This window comes from Vipera berus, assembly GCF_964194415.1.
Source record: "Vipera berus genome assembly, chromosome: 2".
NCBI lineage: Eukaryota > Metazoa > Chordata > Lepidosauria > Squamata > Viperidae > Vipera > Vipera berus.
The window spans coordinates 206,298,143-206,315,548 of NC_138203.1; the positions used below are offsets into that span (position 1 = coordinate 206,298,143).

Here is a 17,406-nt window from a genome sequence, read left to right on the forward strand (position 1 = left end):
AATGGTAATTAATGCATGGTAGGATCTCACAGGTGCTTATTCAAAGAAAGTTATTTTAATGGCATATAAAGTTGCTTGAAAGTACATAAAGGAATGTCAATAGAAAGAGTTCATAAATAAACATCAGAGTTAAATTATCTTAACTTTTACTCTAAATATTCAAGAAACTCTAAACCGTTTGTTTACCTCTTTCATTTTTCTTTCCTAACTAAGAAATAACTTTTATACCAAGATCAGCAAAAGGATCAAGGCATATCAAAAACCCAAATATTTAAGCATATCAAAATTATTACCAAACTAGTGGAATTAGTCTGATTTATTCACATTTATACGATAACAAAGTTATGCAATGGAAAAATAAAAGACTTTGGGAATCACTGCTTTATTTATAAAACCAGTGAATTGTCTATATGTAGGAGAATCTTATATTCTACTCTTGTAAAAGCTTAAAAAGTTTTTGATAGCTTAAGTAAGAGTTTCTACAGCCAAGTTAAAAGAAAAGGGAGAACACTGCATTCCTGATATGACCTACAGTCATAAATTTAACAAAGGAAACCACAGAATTTGTTATCACTTAATTTAGTAGTAGAATAAAACATTCGTTCAAAATATTAAAATTTGGGGAGATCCAAAGTAAATCCAGGTCTGCTTCAGAAACCAATTAGAAACCTTATTTTTCTGTATCCAAAATAACTAATTTTATCCAAACCAGTTGCATCAATTAAGAATCTAATATTGACTGTGAACAATTTCTGCCTCAGCTGAATTTTTGGAACCTGTACTCTATGGGTATTCAACTCTTAGCCATATTCATCTACAATTGAAATAGCCAGTTTTAGGAAGGATGTGTTGTTATTCTCATTAAAACTAGAGGTAGGAATCTATTTGAAAAGTTTCAGTTATTTACGTTTAAGTATTTTTTTTCCTATTGAAAGAGTCTACATGGAAGTTGATCTTTCTTGAACTGTCTCTGAAACCTCTTCATATTACTTTTAGGTGCCAGCTCTTCTGCATAAGCCATTTCATACACCTTGGCATTTCATTTAGAAACAGAGTTATTGCTAGATTATACTTTTTCATGAATCGGTGTGCAGTAGTAAACACTGAAGAAATTTTCCATTATTGTGGTCATTAAAAATTGGAGATACTGCTTTTCTCAAGTGGTGTCTTTGTTGCATAGCCAATATCTGTTTCTGCTTTTATAGGATCAAAATCATTCTGCTGGTGTTCCTCGCATTCCCGTTTCTGTTCCTGGCACTGGTGTAAATGCACAGCCTCCTAATGTTTCCATGGCAGGTAACCATGGTAATGCAGCTTATCTCAACAGTCAGCAGCAAGCAGCTGTTATGAAGCAGCACCAGATGCTACTGGATCATAAGCAGCAACAAAAGCAGTTGTTAATAGAACAACACAAACAGTTTCTAATGGGACAGAGGCAACTTCTTGCTGAACAGGTAAAACATATTGATGTGACAAAGATTGTGCCAATGTAGTGGAATATTCAGTGCTTGATTATATTGATTAATCTGGTTGCATATTATGTTTGCCACAAGAGAGTAGCCTAGTACTGCTTATTGCAAATTCTGTAGGATTCCCACCCACTTCTCAAAAACATGCCCTTAATTCAAAAAGAATTAGGAAGACTTGCAGTCAGACATCCAAGGGGACAGTTGCTCACTGTTGTGAGCTGCCTTGAAAATTGGTCTAAAGAGAAGGGCAGGATAATGGCTACATGATCCCTGTTTCCAGAATTTAGGGGAGAGTATGGGTCCTTATATAACAAGAACTGCACTTTTCTGCTGAAAAAAAGAGGTGTTCAGAAACATTAGAAGAAACTTTAGGAGTGAATAGTTCAAAAATAGCCCAATTAGGACAACCCTAATAAGGGACAGGAAGGGAAATGATGGAGAAGGGAACAAAATGGGACAGCTCACCACTGCCATCTCGCCTCTGCCAATTCACTGCCGCCAAGTTGTTACAGGACAAATCAACACAGCCAATTTGCCATGGGGACAACTCACCATGGGCAGCTGGAGGGAGAGCCAGTTGGGCAAGCAAGCATGTAGGCAGAGCACAGAGTCGCAGCAGCAGCCAGGAGCTTCCCGCCAGAGGCAGAGCTGAGCGAGCAAGCGGGTGGGTGGAGCGGTGGCCAGGGCTTCTCCCCATTTTCACACACCCCTGCTGCCACTGCACAAGCTCCTGACCATTCAGAGTTTGGATGGTTTGGCGGCAGCAGCATTTGGGCCATTAGCTGTGCCCCATTTTCACACACCCTGCTGCTGCAACCAAACTCCAAATGGCCCAGAGGTCGATGCAGTGGCAACAGCAGTGTGGGGAGGCGGGTGAAAATAGGAAGCCCCAGTCACCACTGCTCTGCTCGCCCACCAGCCCGGCTCTCCCTCCAGTGGGAAGCCCCCGGCTGCAGCTTTGCTCTCTGCCAACCTACTTGTTCTGCCTGCCCACCCAGCTTTTCTTCTGGCTGCCCACGGTGCATTTTCCCTGTGGCGAATTGGCTGTGTTGAGTTGTCCTGAGACAACTTGGTGCCTGGCCACACCGAGTTGCCTTAGACCAGAAGTGAACGGTTCACTTGCTAGAATGCTGAATAAGATTTTTGCAGATGCATTTATTGCAAAAACTGCTTGTTCTTCTTGATTTTTCAGCTGGACAAGGAGAATCATAAAAAAAAAAATAAAGCAGACTAATTAGAGTGATAGTTGTTGAGAAAGATGGCCAGTATCTAATTGTAATCCCCATCATCATATATCATTGCATTTAGAAACAGCAAATACAAAATAATAGGCTATGTCAGACATGTAAAACTCGTGACGTCACGTGATGTCTCACGATGTATCGGAGCTTTTTCCCCATTGCCGGCAATGGGGTGCGTGCAGTTTTGTCGTGACGCGTCTGGCCTGTGGGCCGGTAGTTTGACACTCCTGGGCTATGTAGACTGTTCACAATGCCAAATATAGTAAAACACAGTATTAACGCTTCTATTAAGTAGTTCTGGCGTTCTGGTAGGAAACCAGAGATTAATAAGTCTTATTTGAACATTGAGTTGAAAAAGAATGCTGGAAGAAGGCAGGTACAAACTACTAAGAGAACTGCATGCGGGTAGTCATTCCAATGAAGCTTGACCCAAGGAATGTTTATATTTCTTCACCTTAATTATATTGTCACATAAAGTTTTTTTTCTCAGAACATTTTCTGATCCTTTTTTGTTTTGCGTGTTTTAAACAGCACACATTACATTTTGCATATGAAGTATATTTTATTTTCTAAAATTAGCGTTATATTACAATCAAAGCAGTGATTAGTTGGTACACCAATAAAACTTTACATCCGATGCATTGTGTGGAAAAACTTTCTTCTGATAATCTGGATTTCCATTTTAGGAGAAACAAAGGCATCATCAGGAGCAACAACTCCAAAGACATTTGACACGACCACCTCCTCAGTACCAAGATCAAACACAAAACACATATCAACAGCAAGTTGGCCAGTTTCCAGGTAAAGGGGGATGTGGGGTTGAAATATGAAGGACTGGGATGGATGAGACTTATATTTAAAATGCTTTTTTATATTAAAAATGTCATCATACTATTTATTAAATATTAAATTCATGTGCCATTACAATGTGTGATTCCTAATGATTGACAATAGCTACAAAATAGACAGTTAAAATATCCACAATAAAATGCTAATTAATTGTTCAAGTTAATAAAATCAGATAACAGCTCTGACAATATGACATTCACCCAAAGCCCTCCAAGATAATTAGATTTTAACTACCGGTAGCTTCCAAAAAGCTGTTCCCAAATTTGTCAGTCTTTTATCAAAGGGAAGAGATATCTATTGTTCCCACACACAAACACTTCCTGCACAATGTCAGCATTCTCCTGAGAGAGATGTTTTGGATGAATCGAGATACATTTGAAGGCAGCCCCATATCATGTGCTTTGTACTCCTATAACTAAGCGGTGTTGAGGGCAGTCACTGTAAGAAGAATTTTGCGTTCCAGTTCAGGCCTTAATGGGGACATTAATGGAAATTGAAGAAAAGAACTTTCGGTCATGACTTTTTTTAGCAGGTACTACTCACCCAGGAAGATCACCCAAACATGGCCTTGCTCTGCCAGGGCAGTTCTCCATTAGAGGTGGCAGAGAACCATGGTGAACAAATAGTTATTTATTTATTTATTTATTTATTTATTTATTTATTTATTTATTTATTTATTTATTTATTTATTTATTTTAATTCCATTTATATCCCGCCCTTCTCCGAAGACTCAGGGCGGCTTACAAGCTTAGCAGTAGCCTTCATTCTATGTATATGCCTGCTTATTAGGGCTTTCACACACACCCCAAGCGGCATTATTACAAAGTCAGCTTAATTGCCCCCAACAATCTGGGTCCTCATTTTACCTACCTCAGGAGGATGGAAGGCTGAGTCAACCTTGAGCCTGGTGGGATGCGAACCTGCACTAATTGCAGGCAGCTGGTGTTAATTTCACCTTCTTTGGGTGGAATTTAAGCTTGTTTTCTTTTATACAGTCTTAACAGCCCATGAGGATCTCCCCAGGCCCCCAGGAACAGTAAATTATGAGCATATTGCTAGTACTTTACACCAAGTGACCAGATGACCTGTCTTAACATTATGTAAATTTAAACAGGGAAGTGGAGAGAATCAAATTCTATACCATCCCACACAGGAGTAGTCACTAGATCATTTTCTCCTCTCCCACAATCACCAAATGAAAGTGGAAGTTCTTACTCAGGAAGGATTAGAATCACTCCGAAACAAAACGTCCAGTCTTTGCATGCAATCCAAAAGGATCCCATGGTCAGTGGGATGGCCTACACCTGCCCAGGTTCCAGCAAAGATTACCCATCACAGTGACAAAGGCCACTCAGGAATCAGTCCAGATCTAAACCCTGACTTAAGAGGGTCCAGACAATTTGCATCCCCATCACTCACTCAGCAACCCAAAAGGGAAGGTTAAAAACTGGGTGATCGTTGTCAAAAACAGCAAGATCCAGGGAGAACTTGAGTAAGGGGCACGCCACTCAGATTTTTTCTGCCTCTGCCAGATTCAAGTTGTGATACCTCCATCCTCCAGATCCTTGCAAGTATCAAGGGGGTAGGAATCAAGTCCACAGATGGTAAATGTCATGCTTTTAAATTCTTAGGATTTTAAAAGCATCATTCCACAAAAGTAACAATCCTTTATATTGCAGCATATGTGTATAAAGAATGTTACATTGTTTGGAACACTATTAATATTTCTGTAATATTAACTGATTCTCTCCTTGTAAGCACACAAGATACTTTAGACAAACCTTTCACATTGAAAGCTAGGCTCTTTGACGCTCTTTGGAATACCGTATATACTTGAGTATAAGCCGACTCGAGTATAAGCCGAGACCCCCAATTTCACCCCCAAAAAACTGGGAAAAGTTGTTGACTCGAGTATAAGCCGATCCGCCGTTCTGCAAGCCTCCGCCGCAGACCTGCCGACGTTTGGGAAGGTTTGGGCACCTCCCCAAACGTCGGCAGGTCTGTGCGGAGGAACGGAGACCTGGGGAGGTTTGGGGAGGTGCCCAAACCTCCCCAAACGTCGGCAGGAGGAACGGAGACCTGCCGACGTTTGGGGAGGTTTGGGGAGGCGCCCAAACCTCCCCAAACGTCGGCAGGTCTGCGCGGAGGAACAGAGACCTGGGGAGGTGCCCAAACCTCCCCAAACGTCGGCAGGAGGAACGGAGACCTGGGGAGGTTTGGGGAGGCGCCCAAACCTCCCCAAACGTCGGCAGGTCTCCGTTCCTCCGCGCCCTGCCTGCCTGCTTCTTTCCGCTGCGGAAAGAAGCAGGCAGGCAGGGTGCGGAGGAACGGAGACCTGCCGTTTGGGGAGGTTTGGGGAGGTGCGCGCGCACCTCCCCAAACCTCCCCAAACTTCGGCAGGTCTCGGACGGCGGTGGCTTGGGAGAGGTGCGCGCGATCCCGGAAGCACCAAAGCCTCGGCCGCGCACAAGTCCTCGGTAAGTTTTTTTTGTTGACTGGAGTATAAGCCGAAGTGGAATTTTTCAGCCCAAAAAGTGGGCTGAAAAATTCGGCTTATACTCAAGTATATACGGTAATTATAATTGTCACACTCCTGTTTGTTTTCTAAGACTTTTAAAACTGTTCATTTTGTCTAAGTTAATTTTTCAATGTGAAACAGCACACTGCGTGCAACAGAGTATCTTTATATAAGTATAGATCCTTCTACATGAATAGTACCGTATTTTTCGGACCATAAGACGCACTTTTTCCCCCCCCAAAGGGGGGGGAAACGAGGTGCGTCTTATGGTCCAAAGGTAAGAGAAAACTCTTGTCTCCCGTTCAGTCAACGCCGTCCATCAGCTCCATTGGAGAGGTGATTGAATGAAGATGCGGAATTCTCCACTCCTCCCCGCGCACGCCCATTTTCTTCCTTTTACTTTGCTGCTAAAGAAATAGTTTTTGCTAAACTAAACCTCATAGGCCCAATCCCAATAATTCTCCGGTTTCGTATTGCTGGCGACTTGCCCCAGCAAAGCCGTGAGGAGTTGTCCCTGCAGGTTTCTCGGCAAGGTTTATCAGCAGTGATTTCCCATTTGCAAGAGTAATGTTTGAAATTGCTTTGGCGTCTTAGAAAACCTATTCAGGGAAAAGAAACTATTGGTACCTTAAATTTTGGCCAGCAGCTGAAGTGCGTTCAAAACCCCTGCAAGAAAGCAGCTTCTCATCCTGGCGGGGTGGGGGAAGGGCGGCAAAGTTCTTTGTTTCTAATGCATCTTTTCTTCCTTTCCCCCCCCCCGAGCACTTCGCCCCCCCCCATTCCTCGCCTCTCCTTCCTCGGCTCTCAACGCAGCCCTGCTGCGTATACATGTGCACCGAGACACGGAACCCACTGGGTGGAGGGTGAGGGTGGGGAAGCCGGCACGCTGAGCTGCCGACCAGCCAATAGAAATGCAGGTTCCCGACGCGGCGAGGGCAGGGTGCATAAAGAATTGTGAGGGTTGTTCTCGTGCCGCGGGAGAAGTGTGCGTTCGAGGAGAGCTACCGGTAATTCACACGTTTGCGGGCTCCCAGCGGAAAAGAGCAGGACGGATTCTTTCTTTCTTTCTTTCTTTCTTTCTTTCTTTCTTTCTTTCTTTCTTTCTTTCTTTCTTTCTTTCACTCCCTTCCTTCTTTCCTTCCACTCTCTCTCTCTTCCTTCCTTCCTTCCTTCCTTCCTTCCTTCCTTCCTTCCTTCCTTCCTTCCACTCTCTCTCTCTTCCTTCCTTCCTTTCACTCTCTTCCTTCCTTCCTTCCTTCCTTCCTTCCTTCCTTCCTTTCACTCTCTCTCTCTTCCTTCCTTCCTTTCACTCTCTCTCTCTCTTCCTTCCTTCCTTCCTTCCTTTCACTCCCTTCCTTCCTTCCTTCCTTCCTTCCTTCCTTCCTTCCTTCCTTCCTTCCTTCCTTCCTTCCTTCCTTTCACTCTCTCTCTCTCTTCCTTCCTTCCTTTCACTCTCTCTCTCTCTTCCTTCCTTCCTTCCTTCCTTTCACTCCCTTCCTTCCTTCCTTCCTTCCTTCCTTTCACTCTCTCTCTCAAAAAATGTGGCATTAGCAATGCCTTAAATGGAACTGAAGGTAATGTCATATATGAAAATAGCAAAGAGCAATATAGGTGATTGTGAGCAACAGAGCTTCATAAATTCTGACACTAGTGATGATGAGTTTTTAGGGTTTTCAGAAAACTAGAAAAGCGCTTGAGCCTCTAAGTCTTTCCTCATTTGTTAATGGAAATGATGATGGTTCTTAACACCACTGTTGAGTTTACGTTGTTAAACATTACGGTATTTTGCTTTATTATAATAAATATTTTAGTATACTGGTACTATTTGGTTCAGAATATTTTTTTCTTGTTTTCCTGCTCTAAAAACTGGGTGCGTCTTATGGTCAGGTGCGTCTTATGGTCCGAAAAATACGGTACTTTTGAAATTACCTCTTGAATGGAAGAAAATGCACTATTACAAGGCAATTCGAAAATAAACCTCCGTTTGGTTATTAATAACACATTCGCAGATACAGAAGTTTTATTATACATAATGGCCATTTAAATTGAAGCAGTTGTCATAATGTCTTACAAGTTGTTGAAATTCCTTAGTAGTAGTCGCTCAGCGCTAAATCTGAGCTATGGGCGGCTGATCAAAAACATCCCAACGGAACTGCTTCAAAAGTTCTTGGGGCGGGCATTATCCTGAACCAACACACCGGAAGTCAGCATGCCCCGACGCTTCTTATGGATGGTTCATCTGAGTTTTCATAACGTTTCACAGTGGATTTCTGAATCAATGGTCGAACCACACTCCATGAACTTGACTAGCAGTGCTCCTTTGGCATCTTCACATCTGGTGAGATTTTCTATGGCACCACTTCTGGTGTGGTGTTGGTTCACGATAATGCTCACCCGCACACCACTAGATGCACCCAAGAACTTTTGAAGCAGTAACCTTCTCTTTTGGGTTGCTGAGTGAGTGATGGGGATGCAAATTGTCTGGACCCTCTTAAGTCAGGGTTTAGATCTGGACTGATTCCTGAGTGGCCTTTGTCACTGTGATGGGTAATCTTTGCTGGAACCTGGGCAGGTGTAGGCCATCCCACTGACCATGGGATCCTTTTGGATTGCATGCAAAGACTGGACGTTCTGTTTCGGAGTGATTCCAATCCTTCCTGAGTAAGAACTTCCACTTCCATTTGGTGATTGTGAGAGAGGAGAAAATGATCTAGTGACTACTCCTGTGTAGGATGGTATAGAATTTGATTCTCTCCCACTTCTCTGTTTAAATTTACATAATGTTAAGACAGGTCATCTGGTCACTTGGTGTAAAGTACCAGCAATATGCTCATAATTTACCGTTCCTGGGGGCCTGGGGAGATCCTCATGGGCTGTTAAGACTGGATAAAAGAAAACAAGCTTAAATTCCACCCAAAGAAGGTGAAATTACTATTTGTTCACCATGGTTCTCTGCCACCTCTAATGGAGAACGGCCCTGGCAGAGCAAGGCCATGTTTGGGTGATCTTCCTGGGTGAGTAGTACCTGCTAAAAAAAGTCATGAACGAAAGTTCTTTTCTTCAATTTCCATTAATGTCCCCATTAAGGCCTGAACTGGAACGCAAAATTCTTCTTACAGTGACTGCCCTCATCACCGCTTAGTTATAGGACGAGAACTTTTGAAGCAGTTCCATTGGGATGTTTTTGATCACACACACACCCCTATAGCCCAGATTTGGCACCGAGCAACTACTACTAAGGAATTTCAAACCTTGTAAGACATTATGACAAGTGCCTCAATTTGAATGGCAATTATATCAAAAAGTAATGTAATGTTGTAGTTTTCTAATGTGTGTAATAAAGTTCTGTATCTGCAAGTGTCTGTCATTGATAACCAAACGAAGGTTTATTTTTGAATTGCCCTCGCATTATCTTTCTCTGTGGCCTTGTTTAGTAATTGTAAACAAATATGCACTAACAGGAAATTTGTGTCATATTCCCCATTTTGTCTGCTAACCTCTCTGTTTCCTAGTTCTGGACTAAGTATTAGATTCATAATTAAATACATAAACTTGTAATAGAAAAAGTTTTCCTGATCTCAGTGCTGCTTCATTCTTCGTTATTACCAAAATGCCTTTGCCAGTGTCCCAGCAAACATTGTCTAATACAGCATGTTCTCACTTATTGATGATAATTGGAACCGTGAATTCTGTTGCTAAGTGATGCAATCATAAAACATGACATCATATGACCACTATGAGTTACAGTGGCAGTTTTGGCAATCTCAATTGCCATCATTAAGCAAATCTCACATGATCACACCATCCCTTGGTCAATGATTGTCATTTGCAACCTATCAACTTCCCCATTGATTTGCTTGTTGCATGACCACAGAATGCTGCAATATCACAATTGGTTGCTGAGCACCGAAATAGCAAACATATGACCAAGGAGATGCTGCAGTGATCACAAATCAAGGACCAGTCATAGGTTGAACACAATCATTGCTTTGAATGATTGCTCAACAAGTCATTCAACAAGGACTCTGTAATATTGTTTTGCATATTTAATCATTAAATATATCCCTACTTTCTCACAGAAGTGTGTTTGTGTGTGTGTGTCTCTCTCTGTGTGTATATATATATTTCATAGCTAGAGTATCCATAGGTTGTACAAGCTGGAAGTGATTTGCAGAATTGCTTTATAACTCTATAATTCCTATTCCCCTGTGCTATGTGGATCCTTTTCCATAGAATTGGAACTCTTCTGAATAGTTGGGAAGCAATTTTATATTACTTTATAGATGAAATATAAATGCATGAAAATGAGTAGTAAATTATTCCTGCTTCCCAGTGTGGCTTATATGTTGCAATCCCCACTCTTTTGGTGGGTTCACAATTTATAGGTTCTGGTTTTCAGCTAGTAGAGTAATAGTGGTGGCATAGGCTATCTTCCATGTACTCTATCAGTAGCTGTAATCTTGCTTATCTTAATAACTAAGAGCTGGTTAATACAGATGTTTTTTCACCATGAACACATCTTTTAAACAGCTTTTGGAATTCTCATTGCAACAACTGCTACAATTATGAAAAGCATTGGAGCGATATGCATGTATGGTTCAGTTTGCAGAGATGCTTTCCTACATACATATGTACTTAAGGATGGCTAATAGTGACTTGACTCACGTGTAAATATGCAATGTAAATTAATCTATCTGAAATGGATTTATTTTTATTTATTTTATTTTATTAGATTTATATACCGCCCCTCTCCAAGGACTCGGGGCTGTGCGATTTAAACAGAAATCAACATTGTTAAATAGTTATATCTTTGTACAATATATCCCAGATTAATCAGTTGCATTTAAAACAGTAAATCTTACGAAAAGTCATGTTTTTTGAGATGTGTATGACACATAAAGCATGCCATTATGATAGAAGGTAAGAGATGCTCAGTAAAGCTGCCTTTGTTTAGTTTTTTACTTCTTCCCTTAGCCTCCAGAGTCAGACAAGACATTTAAAAGGGGCCATTCAGAAGGCTGGCAGGAAGGAGAAAATAGACCAGACGTTTTCAGGATCTAAGCCAGCAAACCCTAAATCTAGCTAGAAATTACTATATTGCATGTTACATGTATAAAATGTTTCATCAAATACTCTGAGAATGCTTGGATTGGTTTTTAAAATCACTAATGTTGGTAATCTTGTATCGTATTACAGGCTCATCTCCATCAATGACAGGGGTAAATAATTTAGGCCAGTCCAACTCCAGCAGTCCACGAATGTTTTCTCAGAATCAGAACATGATTCAGATTGGAACAGGGCACGGTTCCGTCTCATCAAGCAGCAATCAGCAAGATCGAGCAGTTAATCAATATACTGGTCTGCAGAATATTCAGCGAGGCAATTTATACAGCATGACATCTGGTATGACCCAAATGGTCCAGCAACATGCAAATCCAACTGCCAATGGTCAGCCGCAGATGCAAAGACAACCCAGTTTGGCTCAGGGCACTGGTCTCCCTGCTGGATATGGACAGAACACCCTAGGAAATTCAGGCATTTCTCACCAGCACAATAAAGGGGCACTAAATGCTACACTATCCAAGCCTCAGATGGCAAGAGTGCCAGCAATTGGGGCCCAGAGTTCACCCTGGCAGCATCAAGGTATAACAAATATGAACAATCAGGCTCAACGAAATAATGGTTTAGGGACGTTTACTGCCAGCTCCACGTTCCATATGCAGCAGACTCACTTGAAGTTGTCCAGTCAACAGTTTGCCCAAGGAATGCCTCAGGTAAGCCTCAACACCAGCAGGACAATGGCACCCATGAATTCGGCTGTCTCTGGACAGATACTGCAGCGGACAAACCCTCCTACTCAACAGCCAGTCCAGTCACAACAGGTCTTGCCAGGCATGAGTCAAACTGTCCCAGATCTGACTTTCAGCCAGAATCCGAATCAGCAGCTGTCCAACCGAACCAATCTGCACTGTACTCAAGGTTATCCTGTGAGGACAGCTAGTCAGGAATTGCCTTTTGCCTACAGTAACCCATCTGGGGGTAATGGCCTACAGAACTTAACTGGGGATACAGACCTCATAGACACTTTATTGAAAAACAGGACTTCAGAAGAGTGGATGAACGATTTGGACGAGTTATTAGGGAATCACTGAAATGAGATTGGGCTGTGGTTTTTTTTTCTTCCCTGAGTCAATTTTTTCCCCTATTTTTAATTACAAATTACCTTTGGACCAAATACCTGTGTCATTGAAAACTCACAGGCTCTAGTGGGAATGTATTGGGAGTTGCTTCTTTCTGGGTCTAAGAACGTGAAAAAGATGCACCAGCTTGCTAGGGAAAAACGTCATTTCTATAGTGTGTCTGGAACACATATGTAAACGGTTTGGTGCGTACCCCAAACAACCCAGCAAAAATGCAACTTTTTCCAGTGTTTGACATTTGAAGACTTAAGTGTGAACCCATGCAGTTGCAGTGCAGAAAGTAAGCCAGCAAGGGATAGGCTTCACATATTCAGTGTTAAGGCATTCTTTCCAAACAGGTAGTACCTGATAGATTTCTTGATCTTGATTTGGGCCTCTAAAATAAATAGTAAAAGTGCCGCCTTGCCACCATTTTCAAGAAAAGAATGTGCATAACCCTTGTTCTTTTGTGGAGTCCTCCTTAGTTAGGGAGGGTAATCCTCTAATCCAGGGGTCCTCAACCTTGGCAACCTTTAAGACTTCTGCACTTCCAGAATTCTGGGAGTTGAAGTCCACAATTCTTAAAGTTGCCAAGGTTGAGGACCCCTGTTCTAATCAGCATGTGCCAACTTTCTGAGCAAACCAGATGTAAGAATTCACAATCACTGATAATGGGTTTACCTACTGGAGATCGTTAAATATTACAACATTTCCAGAAGCAGGTTGCTGTATATCTAAACTGGGCAACCTGGAGTTAATTGGCTTATGGCTTACTGAATTAAGCAATTTGCACTCTACTATTGGGGAGGGGGAGTTCTTTTTCTTTTTAGATATTTTTTCATTGGAGAAACAGACTTAAAATCAAGTGTGCGCACTTTTTCCTATCTCCTTTCCTGCATTCATTAAAGTTGGATTAATCACACCTCGTTTCTCTGTTTGATTCAGAGGGCATTAGCAGTGTTTTTGTTGCCACATGCATACTGTACAATGTAGATAGGATGATTTAGTGTTTGTCAAGCAGGTGAAGCAAGTCTTATGTGTTGGGAGTTATTGACTGAAAAATTTGCAGTTATGACACAGGAAGATGGGGGCACACTATACTTTTTTAAAAAAAATAAAAAAATGTGAGACCCTTAGGGAAAATGGTGATTGAAGCTCTTTAGAAATATAAAGACTAATCTCCAATGAAATAAATGCTGCTAATTCATCATTGTCCACGGAGATACTTTCCTGGATGTGTAAAATTAGTTCCTTATATGGCAAGGAAAAGGGAAATATTTTTAATGTGTTACCAAAAAGAATTTCTGCTTGCCAACAAACCACCTTTTGCCTTAACCTTTAGTTATAAAGGTAATCAATTTGAAAGTTGTTTTAGATGCATAGATACCTCTCTGTTCCTACTCGGGGTTTCGTTTAGCTTTTTAATGAACAGGGCTATTTACCTCCTGTTATAAGGATTCTTAATTTAGTTGATAGCATCTGCAACTGAGAATCATAGAATTTCCTTTGCATCAGAAACGTTCAGGAGAGTTTATAGAACTATTTGAATCTGGGATATTTTGGACAGGGGAACAGTGAAGAGATTAAAGAAGATGAACAATAGGAAAATATTTTACTGTATCTGCAGTGTTCCTCTCAAATGTGCACTTTGGAAAACAATCTGCTTTAACACTACTTTTAATTTAATTTTCCCATTTGTTTCATTGTATATGGTTGCCACCCATGATCAAGTTATGTATGCCATGCTAAAGAGATGTTTGTGTCTTGATGGACAATTGATGGGGGATAATGGTGAAAGCTGCATGTTAATGAGTGGTTCCACTACTGATGTGTCCAAATTGAAGCAAATTGCATTGAGTGTATATTTTTAAAACATCATTTTATAAGAGTTGCTTAATTTAATAAATAAAATATAGGTGTCACTATATTGTAAGTAAATTAGATTAGAGTTAAATTTACTAATCTTTTCCATAAATCAGCAATTGAGTTAAATTTGTCAGTGAATTCAATTCAATGAAAAAGATTTGGTCCAAAATGAATGTCAGCTGGAAAATATTGTAATCTTTGTAGCTGCATTTTTGGCCATGGAAAATTATTGGGGTCTGGGAGGAACAGATTTGAAATGGAGATAAAGTATATTTGTAATGTGTTTTGGAAATCTTGCACCAGTGTGCCTTCCTTTTGTTTGTGGAGGTACTTGGGACCTCATACTTCTCAATTGAGTTATTATTTCTTCTTTAGGTGCAGTAAAAAAAATACAAGTTTTATAACATTGTAGCTTAATTTATCAGATGAAATTTTGGTCAGAAGAAAATGTAACAGACACTTTGTGTTTTAAGTGCTATAGGCAGATACCTCCTGTCTATCTTTTCTTTTTAGTAACATACGCAGCACATACAACTATGGATAGGCATCCTATTGCTTTTTGGATACCCTGGATTACAACTCCCATAATGCCACACACAGTTTCCCTGCTGCTGGAATGATGGGAGTTGTGATCTCTTAACATTTCAAGAATAACAAATGCCTTCTGGTTAAATAAATTGGCACACAATAATTTTTGGATTGACTGTGCCCTTTCAAAATTTAGAAAATTTAAAAATTTTAAGCTATCTTCAACCTGATTTCAGTTGTTGTTGTTGCTTTCAGTTGATCCAAAATTGTTCCAAATTGGAAAATGTAGCATAATGTAGAAAGGTAAAAAGTGCCGTGCAGAGTGATCATTGAACACGGAAGCTAGCTGGGGGTTAAGTGCAGGGCACGCCCCATCAGTCACTAGTAGCAGTTCATAATGGAATATCTGCACTTGTGCTTTCTATTTGCTGCAGCTTCAGAGCAATAAGACACACACACACAGAGAGAGAGAGAGAGACCCTTCAATTTGCCTGGACTGCTGCCTCAGTTTTATTTATAGGCTGCAGTCCCCGGGCTGATGAGGTGGTGTGAAAAAAAATCAAACCTGTCCAAGATCCCCCGCCTTCCTCACCCCTCTGTTCCCCCCCCCCACAATGAAAAGGGTGCTCAGTTTTTCTATTTGACACGTTTTCTTTGTGTAAATAAATGTTTACAGTTTTATATTAAAGACTGAATAAGAGTTAGATCTTCTGAGTGTATATTTTTTACTTTTTATAGATTTTAAAACTATAATTCTTTATATATATATATATATATATATATATATATATATATATATATGTTGGGGGTGGTTATATGTTTTACACATGTTTAAATGGTGAACAGTCCAGATTTGATGCTAACTTTTTTTTTTCTTTTGGTCATTGAGATGTATAAAGAGCCCATTAATCCCATTTTTTTCCTTTAATTACAATTATTGTGGCACACCAAAAACCTTTCACTTCTGTTATGTCCTTATTAAAAAAAATAAATATTTTGCTAGTGTATTGAACACATTGTTGTGTTTTTTTAAAAAATATATATCCAGAGATGAATATAGTTTATATATTATCTTTGGCTCTGGTATGGCTTCTTTACCCTTTCTTGTTCTTTCCCTTTTTTTTTTCCTGCCAGAAGCCCAGGCCCACTCCTTCCATTCTATTCTATTCCTTGGCTGACCTGAAACTGAAAGATACTGGAAGGCCCTATGCAGAACATTGGCTTAAGGCTTCCATTTGTCGTGCATGCGTTTCCATCTCAACATTACGCCTATATTTTAAATACGTATTTTTATTTATTAGAGTGCTAGACAGTGATGAATGCCAGTTTCATATATCTTTGGCCATGAAGATTAATGCAGCAGTTTGGAAAATCCTAGTCATCCTTGCATTTTTCCAAACAAAATATACTTCAGAATGTAGGGGAGGGAAATAATCAGAAGATGACTGTAAATGAGATACAAAAACTTTTTTTGTTGTTTTCTCGGAAACAAAAACTGGCCCTTGTTTTAAGCTTCAATTAATCTGGAATGCAGCAATTTGTCTTTTAGCTGGCACCCATTGCTGTATGCATATTATACCCGTGCTCTAAGCTCTGCTAGCTTCCTTTTAGACTTCAGATGTAATTCAATGTGATGGCTGTCACCTCTGAAATATAATAGCGTAGCTTGGCATCAGGGCATTTGCAGGACTTTCAGTTGGAATCGTAAACCCAACCCATATGCCCCAAAAGAAACTCGATCTCCCCTTGGGGGCAGCTTCTCGGTAGGAAATGCCTGTATTATGAATATCTTCCCCCCCCCTTCCCTTACACGTTTAGTTGCACACCCCATTCTGACCTTCCTTCAAGACGCTTCTGAAAATTGAGTATGCAGTACAGCTCGTACGGTACTTTTATCCATTATTTCCTGTTTCAAGATGTGCAATTATGTTTTGCATCAGAACAACAAACAATATGTACTATTTCTTTTCTTTGTATTTAGACCCTTTGTATGGCCATCTATTCCTGGATAGCACGCAAAAGATTAAAAGCAATAAAACTCCCAACCTAAATGCGTGAAGGAACTATGGCTGAGCCTGGAAGGCATTGGTGCATCCATCTTTGTACTCCTTGATCTTTTGGTGGCTTTGGATACTCTTGACCATAATATCCTGAGCCAGGAATAACTTTCTAGCAAAGAACACTTTTACATTTCTGTATGTATGCATGCCCAGGGCAACACAGAGAAAGTGGCCAGTAAACGTATGGCATCATAAATAAATAAATAAATTAAATAAATAAATAAAGTGAATCAAGCCTTTCTTTCTTTCTTTCTTTCTTTCTTTCTTTCTTTCTTTCTTTCTTTTTTTCTTTCTTTCTTTCTTTCTTTCTTTCTTTCTTTCTTTCTTTCTTTCTTTCTTTCTTTCTTTCTTTTCCATTGAAATTTTTAAGGCTTAGAAAGCTACCAATAAAGGAGAATATCTGTAAGTTGAAATGAAGAGTCCTTGGTGCTCTCTGAGCTTGGTTGTTTTCTTGCAGACATTTACCAAAACTAGGTAACATCATCAGTGCTAGTAAGAAATGGGGTTGACTCTCAATTTATATTTTAGTGGCTTGCCCTCTCAGTGTTGGTGGGGGTGGGCTTAGAGAGTCTTTCTTTGGTTTGTTTGGCAATTCTTTGATTGGGTTTATCTCTCGATTGTTTATCTTTTGATTGGTGGTCTGATGTAAATCTTGGTGTTAATCATCTGGGTGGCGATTGCTTGTCAGGAGGTGCT

The 17,406-nt window shown here is 40.4% G+C and overlaps 1 protein-coding gene across 1 annotated transcript in view; it reads left to right on the forward strand.

The window, feature by feature from the left end:
* MAML1 (mastermind like transcriptional coactivator 1) overlaps positions 1-15,657 on the forward strand; it is a 41,593-nt gene extending 25,936 nt beyond the window's left edge. The window contains exons 3-5 of the mRNA XM_081321907.1: positions 1,206-1,454; positions 3,397-3,511; positions 11,274-15,657. Coding sequence (XP_081178033.1) covers positions 1,206-1,454; positions 3,397-3,511; positions 11,274-12,229 — 1,320 coding nt within the window. The 3' untranslated portion in view covers positions 12,230-15,657. The remainder of the gene's footprint in view (positions 1-1,205; positions 1,455-3,396; positions 3,512-11,273) is intronic.
* The last annotated feature ends 1,749 nt before the right edge of the window (positions 15,658-17,406 follow it).